Source organism: Lactuca virosa, chromosome 9 (genome assembly GCF_052849685.1).
Source record: "Lactuca virosa cultivar CGN04683 chromosome 9, Lactuca_virosa_CGN04683_v6, whole genome shotgun sequence".
Classification (NCBI taxonomy): Eukaryota; Viridiplantae; Streptophyta; class Magnoliopsida; order Asterales; family Asteraceae; genus Lactuca; species Lactuca virosa.
The window spans coordinates 17,911,713-17,931,729 of NC_136434.1; the positions used below are offsets into that span (position 1 = coordinate 17,911,713).

General features: G+C 33.9%; 2 protein-coding genes across 2 annotated transcripts; one reads left to right on the plus strand and one right to left on the minus strand.

Moving 5' to 3' along the window:
* Positions 1–2,822: 2,822 nt before the first annotated feature.
* Positions 2,823–4,842, plus strand: LOC145139366 (auxin-responsive protein IAA12-like). Its single transcript, XM_079073213.1, has 4 exons — positions 2,823–3,608; positions 3,802–4,091; positions 4,192–4,306; positions 4,464–4,842. The coding sequence occupies exons 1-4, from the start codon at positions 3,178–3,180 to the stop codon at positions 4,552–4,554; spliced, it is 927 nt and encodes a 308-aa protein (XP_078929339.1). The 5' UTR covers positions 2,823–3,177; the 3' UTR covers positions 4,555–4,842.
* A 2,702-nt stretch (positions 4,843–7,544) lies between these two features.
* Positions 7,545–19,112, minus strand: LOC145138980 (uncharacterized). The gene is made up of 6 exons (XM_079072957.1): positions 18,882–19,112; positions 9,823–9,977; positions 9,308–9,723; positions 8,388–9,206; positions 8,020–8,280; positions 7,545–7,966 (listed from the first exon to the last, which is right to left on the minus strand). The coding sequence occupies exons 1-6, from the start codon at positions 19,110–19,112 to the stop codon at positions 7,545–7,547; spliced, it is 2,304 nt and encodes a 767-aa protein (XP_078929083.1).
* Between the last annotated feature and the right edge of the window lie 905 nt (positions 19,113–20,017).

A 20,017-nucleotide genomic window follows, 5' to 3' on the forward strand; every position in this document is an offset into this window, starting at 1 on the left:
CGTTTAGTCCTTATTGTTTTTTTGTGTGTAAAATACGCCATTTAACTTGTTGTTTTGTACGCATTCAGTCATTATGATCCGCTATTCCATGTTAAGTTATCCGTTTGTACATATTTAGTTATTAATGTTTTTTTTGTTGCAAAATAAGTCCTTGTTTTTGTACACATTCAGTCCTTATGACCGGTTTTCTTAGGTTTTGCTAAAATGACATCCTACGTGGAACAATCATTAATAAAGTGTTTTCATACGTGGCTTGTCCCTCACTTATATCAGTAACCTAATTCACACATCGGTCAAATAATGTTGGTGCCCTAGTTTTCTCCAAGAATAATATTTCTTCGACTTAAGTTTCATATATCTCCGTAGCAGACAAATATATTCTTTTTTGATTGATTTATCCCAACTCGAATTTGCACTTCCAAAACAAAATAACACAACGGAAAAAGTTCTTCCCTAATTCCTTGGTTTGTCGATCTTGACCATTTTTCAGCAAATATGATTTTTGTTTATTTCAAATTGACCCCAAAATTTGAAAATGAGCTTGCGGATGTTAAAGATGAGGTTTCCAATCTCAACCACCTTGAATCACAAAATACTAAAACCCTAGAACGTTTAGGGTTTTGTCGCGAGGATTAAGGAGACGCGTCATGAACTTCTATTAATTTATTAATCACTAATAAATTAACAAATTGGAACCCTAATAAACTCTCATGTCAATAATTGCTTAAATTTGTCATTTCGTGTAATCCAAAGTGACTTCGATATTAATAGTAATATTAACAATTGTTATGAACGTGGACATTATTTCCAACAATTGAAATCATTATGGATAATGTATTTTTTCTTCACCCGATGTAATGTAATCGGTATTGATATTAAATGAAGTTTGCATTGGCATTAAATGTAGTTGATATTGTACTATAATAGTTACTAATATCAAAAGTACAATGCTATTATCAAAACAAAAACAAGAAACACATGATTTCACTTCTCATACGAGCCATATATGAGAACAGTTCATTAATAATTGTCCTACATCAGATGTCATGTGAGCAAAATCTGAAGAAACTTATCATAATGACTAAATGTATATAAAAACAATGACTTATTTTATAAAGAAGAGATTAAAGACTAAATATGTACAAATTAAGAACTTAACCTGGAGTAGTCCGTCATAAGACCCGAATGTTTAAAAAACAATAAGTTCAAAAGCTTATAAAAAAATAATATTAGTTCGTGTACATAACAAAAAAATATATTATTCTATGTTATAAGAAGTATGCCAACGCTCTATTCAAATGTATTTTAATTCCTACACCAACAGTGATATATATTCAAATGTATTCTAATTTATTACAACAAAAAAGAAATAATAAAATTAAAGAAAAAAAACCTTTATTTCATATTTTTGTGAGTAGAAAGTTGAACATGAATCGTAAAATTACACATCAGCAGGGTGAATTTCAAAAAAGTCGTAGACATAGAGCCCTGAGGAGACTTTATTGGACCCCACATCTTGTCGGCTTGTCGTTTGGATTCCTTGTCCGTGTCCTCTCCTCAATTTCTCTTCTCTCGGCGATATTTCCTTTTACCAAACTTTATTGCTTCTATTTCTGTTTTCTGCCCTCAACCCTTTACTTTAAAGAAATGTCACAATCACCCCTAAATATTGTTTTGCGCAATACCCCCTCAATTTTTGTTGAAGCAACCCTTTATTTCTTTCTTTACGGAGCTTTATTGTGTCAATGCTAATGAATGGTCAAGAAAAATGGAATAGCTTTGCTTGAAGAAATAAAAAGGATATGTATCACATACTAAAATTGGATAAAATATTCAAACAAATATTTAGTTGAAATGTTTTATTCAACTTCAAACAGCATTCAGATTTTCAAACTATATATCTAATTATAAAATATTCAAGTTTTGTGGCTAACTTTTTTTGGCGTACTAGTCAAATAAAAGAATATAAAGAATTTCAAAACCTTTTGATGTTGTGTATTTTATTTTCAAGAATGACTAAACTGTTTCAAGATACTTTTAAACAAGATTTAGAGATTGAATCAAGACTTCGACAGTTCGACTCACGTTTTGGAATCAATATTCCTTCTAGATCACTTTGACATCATTTTTTCACAGAAATATCTTGAATTTACAAATAAGGCGTATTGTTTCTTTTTTGGCTTAATATATATATATATATATATATATATATATATATATATATATATATATATATATATATATATATATATAAAGACACGACATAATCTGTTAAGCTATATATAAATGCTTTTTATTAATATAAATAAATGTAAAAAAAACGTTTTCAACTAATATAAATAAAACTAAAAAAATTAAGGGAAATGACATTTCTCTTATTAATTAATTATTTAATTAATTTTTTTTAATCATCATCATCTAAACTTTCCTTCCAGTGATTCAAAGATGTCTCAGTTTGTCAAATGGAGTATCTTTTTTGAACAGCATTTTAGTAAGGAAAGGAATAGGGTCTGAAACAAATTTATAAAACGAGTCATTTAATCAAAGAAAAGGAGTTATTCCAAAAGTTGTTTTAACTTGGAATTTACCCAAAAAAAGTGTTTTTTAGATTCTTGTTTTTCTTTCTTTCTTTGTTGGTGCATAGGATTCTATGCTTTTAATGAAGATAATCCTATTAAATATATGAAGGAAAACCCAAACCGAAAAAGAAAAAACAGAAGAAGGGCTTTTGCTTTTAAGAAAGCAACTTTCACAGAATGAAATACAAGTAGCAAAGTCAGCTGTATTGTGTTGTACTCAAATCATATTTTTTTGTGCAGAAATAGTTGTTCTTTTGATGAGAGAAAGCCTGCAACATTTCAGAAATAATTATGGGTCGTCGAGAAGGTTTTTTGTATATTGGTGGGGGCAGAGTGTTTAATTACAAATGGAAACAGAGATGACTGTGTTTGTTTTCGTAATTGTGTGGGGACAAAGTTAGGAGAAATCGATGATGAATTGTGAGACGCACAAAGCCGACATGTGGGTCCCACTCTCCACCATCACCATCCTCCTCCTCCTCCCCCCTCCACCTCCATTGTCTTCTTTTGTATCACCAAACTCACCTCCCCTGTCTTTATTCTCCTTCTCCCAACAAAGTTTAAATCTTTCCTTGTGATTTCAAATATCTCTTGTAAAATGGATGTTACCCTTGGCTTGTTAGGTAATTCTCCGGCCGTTGATGATGGTGGTGGAGGTGGAGTGCCGTCTGGTGGATCAACCACCGCTAGGTCTATCTTGACAGTATCGAAGGAAGATAACAAGAACAACATGGTAACCATGTCTGTTGAGGTTACTTCATCGTACCCTGTTGTTGATGAGAATTTAGATGATCTTGAATTGGGACTCGGGTTGAGTATCGGAATCGGTGGTGGTTTGAAGTCAAAAGCGGTGGTAGCAGGGCCTTGTTGGAATCAATATGCAAGAATCTTGACAGCGAAAGATTTCCCTTCTTTGGTTTCGAAACCTAACTCTTCTTCTTCGTCTTCTTCAGTAAATATCCCAAATTCATCCACTTCTGGTTCCAAAAGAACCGCGGCAGATTCTGTTTCTCCTCCTAATGGTACCAGGTATACAGTTCTTCTACTATATTTCTCTTTCTTCTGATAGAAATTAGGGTTCTTATCTTCAATTCGAACGATATACGAAAAACCATGTACCTTAGGTGTTCTTGTTCTTTGTTTTGGTCAAATTGATCACAAGTTTTGGATTTATTTTATTTTTGGTTTACTGATTTCTGTTTTTAAATTTCCGTAACTGAAGCGTCGTTGGGTGGCCGCCGGTAAGCAGAGCTCACCGGATCCCTAGTTTGGCGAACAACTCCAAATCACAAACCGAAGAACTTAACTCAATACCCGAACAAAACAAAAACAAGAACACAACGAACAGAATCAAGGATTATTCAACTGAAAGAAACGGGATTTCCTACAAGAAATATCGTTCTGTAAAGGTGAACATGGATGGAACCCTGATCGGAAGAAAAGTCGATCTCAATGCTCACACCTCATACGAGGCCTTGGCTCAGACGTTAGAAGAAATGTTCTGGGGAAGACGTAAGTTGGTATTTTTATTTTTGATCTTGATTAAGTTCCTGAACTGCATAATTTGGTGTTTATATTTTTCAATTACTGATGTAGTAATCATCTTGTTTAGGGTCGAGCACAGAAGCAGGAGGATCTTCAAGATTATTGGACGGAACATCTGAATTTGTTCTAACTTATGAAGACAAAGATGGAGACTGTATGCTTGTCGGAGATGTTCCTTGGCAGTAGGGTTTCTCAACATCCATTTCTTAAAAATCTGATTGGATAAATATACCATATCCGATGTGATGTGACATCGGGATACTGGTACACCAATCAGATATCGCGTTGCATTTGCAACGCGATATGTTAGAACGATCTAACATGTTTATCTGATTTCAGGATGTTTTTAAGTTCCGTCAAGAGGCTTAGGATCATGAAAAATTCCGAGTCTAGTGAGCTTTCAAGAAATCAACACGAGGCACATAACTGATGCAGTATAATGATATGCATATAAACTTTTATATTTTTGGTTAGATGTAGTCGAACCAAGTTCTTGTTGGTTGAAGGGTGAAAGGAGAGTGATGGTTTGGTTCTACGGGTTGTTTAAATCCAAAGTGTCTCGGGTGAGACCGGTTTTGTTTGGGAGGTTTGTATAAGTGTCTTGTTCTTGGTGCAAGCATATTTTAACTAAGCATACACAATGCACACATCACTGATAATTTGAGTTCTATGATATTGTAATTATGGAATTTACTATATATGAAATTAGGGTTTTGGAGATTTTGTGTAATCTTGGTTGGATTTTTCTTCCATGGTCAGCTCTCAAAGTTCAAGATTTGTATGGTTTCTTGTTTATAAATTTTCCATAATCCTCTACAAAAGACCTATGGGGCAACTCCTTATGTGGGTCAAAATCACGATGGGTCTTGTTGGGTTGAACTTGTAAAAACCTACTTAACATCGATAAAGAAGTTTGAATATATCATGATCACTTGTTACATGACACAAGAAAATATGTTGTTCCATATTCCATGTTTGGGTGTGTGGAATAAAATTACAATTTGTTAAAAATAAGGCAATTTTTTGTTCGATCATAAAAGGTGGAATAAAGTGGGACTGAGACTCACTTTTAATCTATCGTTTGTGTAAAAAGATATGAATGTGGGCTTCATCCTCGTTATCAAATAATTGGCCTAGAAAGTTTGTCTTGTCATTTTTCATGTAACAAACATATTTCATAAGTCTTCTAGTTTTTAATGTTGATTAAGATGTTATGTCTAGTTGATAACTTTGAATTGCTTCCGTTTTAAAAATGGTATCATAGAAATAGCCATTTTTTGTTATGAGGTGAGGATTCAAGCATCTCTTGAACTATTGATTTTGAGTGCGTAGCCCTAACGAAACGTCGAGTGTTTTAAGTGGGGGCGGTGTAGAAATTACAAACGAACGAAAATCACTTGGAAATAAAAGCTACATGTTTAAGAACCCCCAAGTAGAATCTCTGTTCTTCAAAGAAATAATCTCTAAATCTTTTATAAAAGTTATCAAAACTAAACTCAATTCAAACTGAATAATGAATTCAAACGCGGAACTAAGTCACTAGGCTCCGTTTGTTTACCTCTTAATTGTAAAATTAAGAGGCAATGTCTGAAAAATTCAGATTCAGATTGTTTGTTTGGGTCTTATTTTTTACCTCTTAAAATAAAAAACACCTCTTAATTTTTCAGATCCTGAACAAAGTCTGAAAATAAAAAAAAGGAACGCGCATCTTGTTTTGCCCCTAAACCACACGGTCGGACATAACCGCCTCCTATTCTTCTGTTCTTGCGTCTCCCTCCTTCGTTTTCTTCCCCAGTCGCGTCTGCTTCCTTCACCTAGTTCCCGTCGCCGACGACCGCCTGAAACGACGCCGCCCAGCCGATCGTCGACGTCCCAGCAGCCTTGCAACCCCGTTTGTTTCGTCTCAGCATCGATTTCTGATTTTCGAGCTGCGTTTTCTTCCCCGGTTCGAGTCTGCTTCCTTCGCATAGTTCCCGTCACCGAAGACCGCCTGAAACGACGCCGTCCAGCCGATCGCCGACGTCCCAGCAGCCTTGCAACCCCGTTTGTTTCGTCTCAGCAGCTTTCCCAGCATTTTCTGTGCCCTAAAGTCCAAAATCAGAAATCGATAACAGGTTTGTTCTCTTCTTCTGAAAATTGATTGCTCTTCTTTTGTTATGCTCCAAATCAGTTCTTATGTTATGGTAATCAGTTCTTATGTTATGCTATTCAGTTTCTGATTTCTTCAATTGTAATCTATATTTGATGTTAATGGTCAATTTTTTTTTGTGTGTGTTTTTTTGGGTGATTTGGTTTTGTCGTTAGGCTGTGGTGATGGTGGTAAAATGTAGGAATGGTGTTTGTGTGGGTGGTGTTCGGTGGTTCAGGAAAGAGTGAAGGGGGGTAATGTTGGATTTGGATTAATGGATATGGTGGCTGGATAATGGTTGATGGTGGGTTGTATACAATATTTGCATACAGGTTGACTTGTGGTTTTGAAAGGATTATAAAAGCAGTTGAAGAAACAAGTATTGAACTATTGACATTTGGCTAGGAAAGAAGGATGCAGTGTAGTGTGGGGGATATTGTGTAATTGTAGGTAGATGATTTATATAGATTCATTATATTTGTTGAATGAAAGTTGAGTTTTGAAAGGATGTATTCATGTATCAACTTCTGTTGTGAAATGTGTTTAGATGTTTTTTGTTTGGTTTGTTGCACAATTCTGGAAAATTTATGCTACTTTTTGTGTGGTTTAATTTTGATTTATGCTAAATTTGGATTTTATATGGTGTTTATATTTTTTTAATACGTATTTAAGAAATTTATTAGGTTATTTTCTAAACAAACAGTTGAATTTAATAAAAAATAAAACCAAAGGGTAAAATGGTCATTTGAATAATTCAGCACAACAATTCAGAGGTCCCAACCAAACAGCATGTTAAACATTCAACTCTTAAAATTTCAGACCCTCTTAGAAATTCAAATCTCTTAAAAATCCAGATCTTAAAAATTCAGATCCTACCAAACAGCCCCTAACTCCTATTTATAATACTAAGCTCTAAAAGACTCTTAAGCTTATAAGAAAACAATAATTATAAAATGCAAGCAAATAAAATAAATGGATATAGACGAAACTAATCTTTATAAATGTAATTAACAAAAATGGCCAAATTTATCTTACTTTCTAAAAAGGGCCACTTTGCTCGGCGGGGGCGGTCCTGAGGATTCAAATGCCCAGGACGAGTAAGAAAAAAAAGGCCATTCGGCCTTAACGTGTAAAGAATCAAAGTATTTTAATGAGTAATTAAAATTACATAAACTATTTTTTTAAAACTACGATAAATTACATAAACTATTTTTTTTAAACTACGATAAATTTTATAGCAATAAACATATCAAAATCAAAGTATTTTAATGAGTAATTACATATCGTAACACCTAACCGACGACCCGTGAAACTCTCCTAGCATTCTTGATAGCAAATTGGTTGATCAAATCTCCGTTGTCTATACTATATAAAATTTCGTTCTCGATAGATATCATCGCCAAACCGCTAAGTCTTTCTTGGGTCATTGTGGAGCGTAAGTAAGATTTCAAAAACTTCAATTTCGAGAAACACCTTTCTGCAGATGCTACCGTTACTGGAATGGTCAACAATATTCTATATGCAATGCAAGCATTTGGGAAATAATCAAGTTCTTTCAAAAACTTCAAAAAATCTATTGGGTTGCTAAATTCATTGGTTTCCAATGTCTCAAATAATTTCAACTCCGTATAAAGTTCTTCGGCATCAATATCCGATCTTTTTTCAAACTTGAGTGTTTTTTCAAGACGATGACAAGACGACTTAAGATCTTTATCTTCAATTACCCTCAAATTATGTGGAAATAAAAAACCAAATAATTTGTCATACTCTTTGAATTGTTCAAATCTTGTCTCAAGAGAAGAAATAGCTTGATCAACAATGTATAAGAAATAATTGACTCTGAAATTCTCTTTAGCTGTAAATGAAACTTTTTCGCTACTTCAAACCATTTTTTCCTTGGAATCAAACGCTTTTGTGGAAATATTGGATCGATACCCATTTCAATAGCAATCTTCTTAGCTTCATCAATCGCTTTTGAAAAACCAGTTTCTCTATAATCCTTGAAGTACCCAATTAATCTGTTTATTTCTGTAATAGCATTATCAAGATGCATGCTTGTAACTTTTTACTCACAATATTCACCTGGTTTAATACTTGATACCAAATAACAGTTGATAAAAAAAATTCAAAGTCACCAAATTCTTTTTCTGAAAGTGAAGTTGCTTCACTTGCAATTGCAACATCATTATCTTTTTCTCCAACTTGAAGTAAAGCTTCCCGTACATCAACAAGCTTCAATTTAATAGCTTTTACACTCTCAACCCGACTTTCCCAACGAGTTTGACACAATGACTTAAGACTCCAAGCTTGAACATTATCTTTCAAAATTTCCCACCTCTTAGTAGAATTTGCAAAGATAGTGTAAATGCGTTGAATGAGTCCAGAAAAGTTCTTTCCTTTAACACACTTGTTAGCCATATCACATAATGTTAGATTAAGAGAATAGAAACCACAAGGAATGTAAAATGCTCTAGGATTTAGATCTAAAAATCTCTTTTGCACTCCTTGGTGTTTTCCTTTCATGTTTGCTCCATTATCATAGCCTTGACCACGCATATCATCAATTTCAAGACCAAGAGAGTTTAACTCCTCAAGTGTAATATCAAATAGTCCTTTTCCGGTGGTATCATCAACATTCAAAAAACCTAAGAATGACTCCTCGACGGTAACAGAATTATATGACAACTTTAAATACTTCACTATTATAGTCATTTGTTCTTGGTGACTTGAATCAGGAGTACAATCAAGTATGATTGAGTAGTACTTTGCTTCCTTTATCTTCTTGATAAGTTCTTTTTTAATTTCTTGAGCTATCAAGAGTATTAGTTCGTTTTGGATCGTGTGCCCAAGATAATGCACATGAAGCCCGTCACTTGTGATTCGCCGTACATGCTCTTTGATAACCGGGTCAAACTCTTCCAACATTTCAATGACACCCAAAAAATTTCCATTACCTGTTCAATACAATTAACAAATAAGAAGTGGAATCAGTCATAATAATTAACAAAAATGTATTTGGTGGAACTGGAACAAAAAAAATACAAGTTATAGTTACCTTTTTTATACAACTTTTCATTTGTTCCATGAAATGCTAAATTATGTTTAGCAAGAAACTTCACTACTGCAATGATTCTTAAAAGGACTTCTTTCCAATAATCTCCTTCTTTCTTGAATTGCTCGTATTGAATTTTATCAATCGTTTCATTTAAGTTCAATATTTTACGCATATCAAACCACTTCTTTCTATTTGTGAGATGATCCAAGGAAATTTTGTGTTCTTTAACTCTAGTGGTAACATGGTGCCAATCTGAATAACCTTCATCACTCAATTTACCTTTCGAAATCCCTTTTCTAAACACTTTACAGCAGAAACAAAATACCCTGTTGAACTCTTTTGAATATACTAGCCATTCTCTATCACACTTCTCCAAATTTGATAAAGTTCTTGTGTATAAAGCTGCATAAAACCGTCTACCAAATTTATCGTAGGGACCATACATAATACTAGTATCTCTTTTAGGACCTCTCTCGACCAAAAGTTTAATCTCATCGTAGTTAAGTTTTTCCTACCTTCTTGGATCACATATATCAAGAATCTCTTCAACATGCTCTTGAACGTGCTCTTCAACTTCTATTTCTACATGTCCTTTCTCTTCAACATGCTCTTCAACGTGCTCTTCAACATGCTCTTCAATTTGCCATTCATCAGGTTTTCTATGAACAAACTGTTGGATTAGATGTCTAAGCCCATAACTATTTTTGGTATGTACTTGATTTGATTATGAGCATGGTCCTTTTGGGTTGCCTTCATTCATGCAACTTGATAAGATGACAAGAGGAGAGAGAGTAGGATTTATTATATGAATAATAATTTGGTACTCAAAATGGTTTTATTAATATATTACAAGATTAATATATTATTTGGAAATCATATATATATTAATTAGTGATTAATCAGAAATTAATTTGATATTAAATTTAGGATTAAAGGAACTGATTAATAATTGGGGGACTGTTATGCAAATCATTGATAGTTGCATAATTGGGTTGATGGACTCCATAGAGTGGAGTTGACGAAATCCTATAGAGAAGCCCTATAGATTTCGTCCATGGGCTCTAAGGAAGGAGTTCATGGGCTGCTTGTTGCTTAAGTAAGGTATTAGGGTTTCCACCAGAAAACCCTAGCAGCCACAACTATATATAGAACCCCATATCAAGGGATTTTTGGGTTGCATGTTCAATAGAGAAAAACTTAGATCCAAAGCTTTGGTGTTCATAGTTGTATGTTCAATAGAGAAAAACTTAGATCCAAAGCAATTAGGGTTGCATGTACACCATAGGAATGATGTTATGCTCAAAACCCATCAATGGTATCAGAGCCTAGGTCGTTTTTCTATTGAATAAATGCAAAAGTGAACTGCCAAAAGACCAAGAAATCGAAAATCAGGCTATCTGACTGCTGAACTCGACGAGTCCATGTATGGACTCGACGAGTCGTCTGATCTGCTGCCGGATTTTTCGATTTTTTCGGCCTGATTTTGATTTGGATAATTACCATAACTCGTTTCTAATGCCTAAATTCGATTTTTATGATTGGTATGAGATATCCTTATCAAAATTGATGGATTTAGTTAAATATGGATAATATAAGATTATTATGATTCAAATATTTAACCTAGTAATTTTGAAAAAGTTTTAAATTACACCCTTTTGGTTTTATTGTTTAAATTTGAAACTAAAAGTTTTAGTTTTTGAAAAATTTAATAGTTAAACCATACTATTTTGAAAAGTTTCAAAATTTGCCCTCAAGTTTTGGAATTTAAAATTTGATTAAAAGGTTTTAATTTTGAAATATTAAATTCTAAAACCCTAGTGTTTTGAAAAAGTTCAAATTACACCCTTATGGATTTTATTAAATTAATTAAGTGTTCAATTAAAAGAGAGAATTAATAAATCCATAATAATATGGTTTAAGTTTAATCAAATTAAAAGTCTAATTTATTAATAGATTAAACCACTTAGTATTTTAAATGTATAAAATACACCCTTATACTATATAAAATTAAAATTCTAATATATTATATATGTATAAGTAAAAAGTCAGTCTTACCGTTAGTAGATCTCATTGACGAAGTTGGTCTATAAGGGGTGTTTAAGGAAGCGGCATGTAAAATGACCTCCATTGGGTATCCACTCTTACCCACTGTACCTTTGACCTGTGGAGGGTCGTTAGCCGAACGGGTAGGATAGGACACAAACTTCCATTATAAGTATAATGAAATATGAAGTAACTAAACACTTTTATAAATTCCCAAATCTTGGTTACTTTAGGAAAAATGTGAATTTGGTGCTAATCCATGAGATTGCACATTGCACCTTATTGGTCGTTAGTGGAGCGTGTGTGGTTAACCGACACGCTAATATGGGACTAATAGAGGATAACAATGGGTAGCTCGTAGAGTATCATAGATCAATGGAGCGTGTGTGACTAACCGACACATTGATTAGGTGATAGATGTCTTCGAGAGTACCAAGCTAATTTGCATGGTTATTCACACATTGTTTGTGATCCTCGGTATCCCAGTCACAAACTTGAAGGGCATAATCAAGATTAAACATGCCATTGAAAAGCTCAATGAATCTCAAAGAATCTAGGAATTTCAATTCATTTAAAACCTAATGTTCATTTTCGTTTTTCATGGTGGAAATTGGTAAATCGTCATTTACCTACCTTCAAATATTTTGCAATTGGATTACGACATCCCTCTTCCTAATTGTAGAACATTGTGTTGGGTCCTAGTCTTAATATTTCATTTGGGTTTTATATTAAGGACTTAAATCAACTAATTTGAATTTCTCCCTTGTAGATGTCTAGTTTTGACAACTATGGTCTTCCTGAATCCTTTGGAAAAACTTTCCTCGTGAAGATGATGTTCCACATTTTGATCGTGGAAATGGAAATCATACTTCACTTCCTCCACCTCCTCCAATAGTTCTCCCTGACCCACATGTTCGTCGACTTGAAAAGTTCAAGGTCACTCAAGCCCTGTTGGCTAGCAAACACCAAGATGGAAGGTATGTGTGTGCACACGTCTTGGAGATGAAGTCACACATTGACAGGTTGTAAATGTTAGGTGTCGTTGTATCGAGGAGGCTGGCTGTTGACTTGGTTATTCAATCGCTTCCCGAGTCATAGAGTGAGTTCATTAAAGATTACTATATGACAGACCACGATGTGACCCTTATCGATCTTGCCTATTTGCTAATTGCTGCTGAATCAGAAATGATTTGGCGCACTGGTAAAGCAAATTTGATTGGAAGATCTACTTCCCATACTTCCATGGATATTGACAATGGCAACATTGGAAGTCCAGAAAAGCTTTCTCTTCCCAATGGAAAGGGATCGGCCAAGGTCAAACCGTTTGACCAAATGGTAAAGAGAAAGGCTAAGTTTGAGATTGTCTCGTGTGCCATTCTGAAAGAGTCTGTTTTTTCCTATTGCCAAGAGAAGGGGCATTGGATGCGAAGCTGCCATATTTACCTGAAAGATCGCAAGGATGGTAAAGTCAAAATGTATGACTCTACTTCAGGTAAGTACACTATCTAACTCTATTAAGTTCCTATTTACAGATTCTTAATACATGATGTGATAAGATTGTATTTTGATGTTTTGTAGGATCGAAGAAAAGAAAGAAATCTTAAAGGAAGAGTGAGCTGAGTCTAATCACGAAGAGATGGATTTCGATCACATGGTTCGATGATCGGATTTTTGAGCCGCTACTTAGGAGCTATGATAGATTGGTTAGGAATATTTAGTAACATAGTTTTCATTTGTAATTACGTTGTAAGGAAAAGTTTTTCTGCATTTTTAAATAAAGAAAAAATTTTGATTTTGTCTTATTTTATATCTCCTTGTAATGGCATTTGTGAAAATTTGGTGTTTATATATTATTAGAAATATTGTGAATGGATTTGATTCTTTTGTTTGTGGTAGTGTCAAAAATTTACCAAATAAGAAAAGATTCTCATCGCCCAAGTTTCAATTGGATAGAAACTTGGAATCATGCGACTTGCATTGTATGATGAATGAAAACCTTCATATTTGGAAAATTAAGACTAATTCCTTGTTCACATATAGATGTGAGTCAAGTGAAGGACTGAAGGATCTGGTACACATTGGTGTGCACTGGTCAGGTATGCCACAAAGAACAATAATAATATTCGTCATGATTTACTAAAAGTTTAGTAAACATGATTATACTTACAAGATTAAGTGTAATTCTGAATCATTGGAAAAGTTTCGATGTATAGCAGAACGAATAAGAAGAATCAATTAGGCAGAAAGATAAAAGTTTCTCCTATCTGAAAGAAAAGGAGAGTACTTGAGTATCGTGTTTTATGGTCATCTTAGTGATTATGAAACCATATCACAATTGATCCACTAAGGACACCTTAGTGCATTAGCATGGCTAAGAAGAGGAATCGATAATTGTTGAAATGGTTAAATCAAGAAGATGAGTCATACTTCGTTCCAAAATCGAGTCTTAGACTCACACTCCAAGATTGAGCCTTGAGTGACGTATCTTAAGTAGGTTTATGACACCTCATGAAATGTGGAGTAGAATTGTCTCTTACTCTTGCACATTTGAAATTGGTAATTTGTGATGTCTTGGATAAGACAAAGACCAACTAAGACCAATTGTGTGAAGTGTTTGTCTTGATAAGAACCCACACTAACTCTTGAATGTTTATTTGTTAAGGAACGTTTCTTGACAAATGAATCTTATATGTCAAGAGGTCAGTGGGAGTATTAATGGTCTTGAATAGCTTCAGGAACTAATCAAGAATAAACCTATTGTCTATCACTAGCACACGACTTGAGGTTTATAACCTATCGTGTTGACATATTCTTGTTTTTGTGCCATTCCAGTTGAGTTGACTATGCATATGAGTTCTACGTGTTCTCAATTGATTGCATAAGGCAAAGCACCTTGATAGGTGAAAGTTCATTGATCTGTATGGGTGAGCTGCTCAACAACTTGGAAGACATGGTAGGCCCTTGTGCTGCCAGGTGGCAAGAAATTAAGATTGAACAAGTTCAGTCCATATGAGTTTGGATTTGTCACAAACCTTGTCTTGTGATTATGGTTATGACAAATTCGCATGGATAGGAACACATACACCATAAAATCTAAATGGTAAGGTTTCTCTCCACTTCATGATAATGATTGTGAGGAAAGGCTTTCACTAAGTGGATTTTAAAGAGATAGGAGTTGTGTTGATTGCGTTCTCAAATTCGATTATGATTACGGCATCCCTCTTCATAGTTCGAATTGTGAAAAATGGAAAATAGTCTGAACATTCGGGACTTATTGTTGTAAGTTCTGAAATAGTTTAGAGACATATATGAGCTTTCTAATAAAAGGTGTATGAGATTAGATAAAGCTTATCGAAGCATCTCGTATCAGAAATCTGAACTTTGGTAAGAAAGTCAATAAGTATTGATTTCTAGAAGTCCAGCTGATTTCTAGGTACATGTCAAAGCTAATGGGAACATAAGTGTTATGCTAGTAAGGATATAAGTATATTGTTAGTGGGAACATGATTCTTATAAGTGTTGCGAGTTAGCAATGCTATTTATAGGAGACAAAGTTTTGATTTGCAAAGTTGCAGAGTTTGAAAAATTGTTTCGCTATAGTAAGGGAGAGGATACTTTACTTTATTTCGAATCTAAAAGTTTAGATTGAAGTATTAATCAAGCTTAGTCATGAGCATATATGATTACCATGTTGCAATGTTTCAACATTGGAAATTATATATATGGCGATATTATAGCAAGAGACTGGTAAAGTACCATATTTTTATGTAAGCCATTATGAATCGTATCCCATACGCTTCGGGTATAGGATCGATTGCATATGTTATAATATTCGACCGTTCAGTCTATTCCAATGCCTAGGGCATTAAGAGGGAAAAGGACCAGAACCGGATATGACTAAATTAAGTTAAACAACTGTCAAGGACGATCTGAGGTTCGTTGAGGATTGGTCGCTTGTGGGAAGTTGGAAGTATAGTAATGGATGGACCATATTGACATTATTGTGAATAGATAGGATTCTATTAAGAATGAATTGTCATATATGGCAAATATGGAAATGTTTCCATAATGGGAGTTGGATATTAAGAATCTATGTGTAGGTTAGAAACTTTTATGCAAGAAGGATGTTCAAAGGAATGTACTTTGAATGTGCGACTTCATATCTATGGAGTTGTCTTGTAACAATCTCTAATAGAGCACTTTGTAATATCATTGGCAGAGTCTTTGTGACCTTAGTGCTATGACATTACAAAAGGATCATTGCATAAAATGTTAGAATCTAACACATTCTAGTAGTGGCAAGAATTTGGTATTCTTACACTTATGATAGGGATTTAGGAATTGTGTAATGAGCATCATTGGAAATGTGTTCAATTGATCTATTTCACAAAGTAAGGACCATAGGTAAACATAGTGTGCATGCTTGGAGCATGGGATAACTATTGTTTTTAATTCAAGTGTTAAGTTGATTAGTCGAAACATTATACAATGAATAATGTGTAATCAATATGGTGATTAAATAATAAGTGTTTTATTTATACTCAAAAGTTTTGAGACCATATTGGATTCGATTATTCTTATTTCACTTCGCATGTTTTTACTTCCCGAATAACTAGGTTATTCAAACATCCACAGTCAATCATACTTTGGAAGTAAGTAATGAGGTAAGACTGTCATGAATCCGACTGTGCATTGTCTAAAGTGTTTAGACATAGCAAAAGTTTGTTGCAATGTTCATGAGTACTCCTATAATAAGATTTGAGTATTGGATTAAACCCACGCTCACGTGAATCACTTCATGGATTTTATCACGAGTGATTATGAGACGATAATATCTTATATTCTTGAAACAGAGACATATAAGTTGTAGTTTACAAGTCGGTTGCACATTGATAATATGTAAACGCACCAGTAACTTGGTGTCATAAAACATATTGTTGTGTGTGATTTGATGAGTAAATTGAGCAAGCATATGAGTCGAAGTTTATCCGTTCCTTTTACCCTAAAAGGATAAAAGCGATATCTGTGGGCCCCTCGATGATTTAGTGATGACACCTAAGCTCTTGGACAAGCATGGACTAAGTTGACATGTTCAATTGTAGTCTATTGTCAGTCGTCATAAATCGGAAATCGGGAAACAACACATGGACAAGGAGAATAATTATAATCAATGTCTCATGTCCATACGATATCTTGTAGAATGAAGGAATATATTATCCCTTATCTAAAGGACGCGTTACTGATAAGATCAGAGTTTGACAACGACTTTTGAAAGCTACGCTTGCTAATCAGATTCTGAAATTGTACTTGCAATAATAGTTATTTGACTTATCCAAGTGGGAGACTGTTGGATTAGGTGTCTAAGCCCATAACTATTTTTGGTATGTACTTGATTTGATTATGAGCATGGTCCTTTTGGGTTGCCTTCACTCATACAACTTGATAGGATGACAAGAGGAGAGAGTAGGATTTATTATATGAATAATGAATTGGTACTCAAAATGATTTTATTAATATATTACAATATTAATATATTATTTGGAAATCATATATATTAATTAGTGATTAATCAGAAATTAATTTGATATTAATTTTGGGATTAAAGGAACTGATTAATAATTGGGGGACTGTTATGCAAATCATTGATAATTGCATAATTGGGCTGATGGACTCCATAGAGTGAAGTGGACGAAATCCTATAGGGAAGCCCTATAGATTTCGTCCATGGGCTCTAAGGAAAGAGTTCATGGGCTGCTTGTTGCCTAAGTAAGATATTAGGGTTTCCACCAGAAAACCCTAGCAGCCATAGCTATATATAGAACCCCATATCAAGGGATTTTTGTCCTATGCATTCAAGATAGAAACCCTAGCCGAAAATCCTTCCCTCTCCAAGTCATCTTGTTGCATTGGGTGTTTGTGACTCCATTAGAGGTGCAACACTTGGGGCACTAGGCTTTCAGAAGCCAAGATCAAGAAGGATTATACTTGTTATTGCTACATAACAAGAAATGTAAGCTTCTAACCCTAGTTTATATGTCAATTTCGAATTGTGTATGCTAGTTCATAGGGTTATTGCTTTGGTGTTCATAGTTGTATGTTCAATATAGAAAAACTTAGATCCAAAGAAATTAGGGTTGCATGTACACCATACAAATGATGTTATGCTCAAAACCCATCACAAACTTATCTAGAGCACCATCATCAACCTTTTTTTTTCTGCATCTAGTTTTCTCTTTTTACGTTTTTGAAAACCGGATGATTGTTTAGACTTCATCACTACAAGTTCAATATTTTCAACTTTAAACATTCAAGTTACATCAACCGATAAACATAAATTATAATCTCATAATCTAATTTCAATTTCTAATAAACAATTAACATACTTTGATTTCTCATTAACATATTATGATCTCTCAATTCTCATAATCCAATTTCTTGTTTCAACATTTAGTTTCGGATAAATGATAATCTATTAATCTGATTCAAGTTTATTAGTTCAACATTCAGAAAAAGTAGAAAACTAACTATAATCAATTAACATTCAGTATTCACATTCTGAATTTTGATTTCTGGTAATACAATAATACATAATCCGTTACTGCTAATATATAATCTGATAAGTGATAACATTCACATTCAATTTCAGATAAGTAATTAACTAATTATGATAAGTAATTTCTGAATTGAGGAATTTTGATAAGTGGTCGACTGAACAAAAAGAAAACATGAAAAACACAATAAGTGATAAATATTAAATACCGTTGCTGCCCTTCTAGCTTCTGAAACTAATGAAATCTGAAAACAAGAAAACTCAATCGTCCCTTCTCTAGTTCTCCCTCACGTTCCGACGTTCGCTGCACGTTGCTGTGGAGTTCGTCGCTTTAATCTCGTTCACGCTCAAACACAGAAAACTAGACAGGACTGCTGGATCTTCTAATTGACTAATTACATTTGGGCCTAAATCTTCGATTACACATACCATAGGTAAAAAAATAATTTGGGCCCCTGAAAATAATGGGTTGTGTTCATTAGTCCTCCTTGCCCCTCCCTATCACCGGCTATGTTGCTCGGAACATCTTGTTCCAAACTAGTTATATTTGTTCCAAAGTGATAGTAAGATGGTTGACATGTGACAAAAATAAAATTTGAAATTTGACATGGGAGAAAGAAAGTTACATTTCATACTGTCATTTTATATTTCAGATTGTCATTTTACATTTTAGATTAAATAAAATACTTTCCGGATGCACATTCCGTAATATTTTCAAATATACCCTTTATCAAAAATAAATTTTGGAATTTGACATGGGAGAAAGAAAGTTACATTTCAGACTGTCATTTTATGCTTTTATTATGAATACAATTAACCAATTTTAGTCAAAATTTTCAATAACTAAAAATGAGTTCATATTCACGAAAAAACTTTGCCAACCTCTCTCTTTACTATCATAATCTTCAAAGAACCAATTCGGAAACTATTAACCATATCAAAAGAGATGTGAACGACCATTTTAACCTCCCTCTTTATTACCATAATCTTCAAAGAACCAATTTGGAAACTACTAACCATACCAAAAGAGATGTGAACGACCATTTTAACCTCCCTCTTTACTACCATAATCTTCAAAGAACCAATTCGGAAACTATGAACCATATCAAAAGAGATGTGAACGACCATTTTTACCTCCCTCTTTACTACCATAATCTTCAAAGAACCAATTCGGAAACTATTAACCATATCAAAAGAGATATGAACGACCATTTTAAGTTTTTCTTTGTTGCCCTTGGTAGTGTATCCCACATCGGTGCTACACAGTTTTATAAGTGGCTATATATGTTGGAGTTCCCTTTCTCTCCACAAGGGCTCTTTTGGAGAGACGATATGGGCTCCACATATATTTACATGGTATCAGAGTCGGCATCCTGCACCCTCGTGGTTCAGCACATCCCACTTTACCTTTATCGAGCCTCCGACTACGAGGGGGAGTGTTAGTGTATCCTACATTGGTGCAACACGGTCTTATAAGTGGCTATATATGTTGGAGTTCCCATTCTCTCCACAATGACTCTTTTGGAGAGACAATATTGGGTTCCACATATATTTACATCCCTGAGATGTGTGGTAATATACTTTTGTAATATATCACTTGTTTGCTTGCAGTAACAATTATATTAATATGATTAATGGTCAAATAATTTGTAGATTTAGGTATATATAAAATGTTTTAATCATAGCAATTTTTATTCACTTTAAAAATGAGTTCATATGATGAAGAAGATTGTTATACTTGTTCTGACGAACCATTTCCCGATGATGGCCTAAAAGTTAATCATGATGACCATTACGAGCTAAGATGCCTGATTTATATATTTTAAAGTGATGACAAACGATGTAGAAGACAACCGAAAAGACTTAGAAAAGAGTTGAATACTTAATGAACGTGTAACCACTCTGGCACATAGGTGAAAGAAAATATGAAATGGGTAAAGGATAATAAGAAAAAAAAACTAAAAGTATAAAAAAAATTATTGTTGGTGCGGATGTGGAGATTAGCACACTTATAGAAGAACGTGATCGTATTGAATATGCTATTAGAATTAGAAGAGCATTTATTAACCATGGAAAAGGAATGTATCTATTTCGATATCCAGATGCATGGCCTGAAA

What these genes read in the sequence shown, in the direction of transcription:
- LOC145138980 (XM_079072957.1), bottom strand. Translation starts at nt 19,112, where the DNA reads ATGGTCGTTCATATCTCTTTTGATATGGTTAATAGTTTCCGAATTGGT. An exon ending in TTGGTTCTTTGAAGATTATG is followed by an intron (nt 9,978 to 18,881) that starts GTAATAAAGAGG and finishes CTAATCCAACAG; the next exon opens with TTTGTTCATAGAAAACCTGA. An exon ending in TGAAAAGTTGTATAAAAAAG is followed by an intron (nt 9,207 to 9,307) that starts GTAACTATAACT and finishes TGTATTGAACAG; the next exon opens with GTAATGGAAATTTTTTGGGT.
- LOC145139366 (XM_079073213.1), top strand. Translation starts at nt 3,178, where the DNA reads ATGGATGTTACCCTTGGCTTGTTAGGTAATTCTCCGGCCGTTGATGAT. An exon ending in TCTCCTCCTAATGGTACCAG is followed by an intron (nt 3,609 to 3,801) that starts GTATACAGTTCT and finishes CCGTAACTGAAG; the next exon opens with CGTCGTTGGGTGGCCGCCGG. An exon ending in GTCGGAGATGTTCCTTGGCA is followed by an intron (nt 4,307 to 4,463) that starts GTAGGGTTTCTC and finishes ATCTGATTTCAG; the next exon opens with GATGTTTTTAAGTTCCGTCA.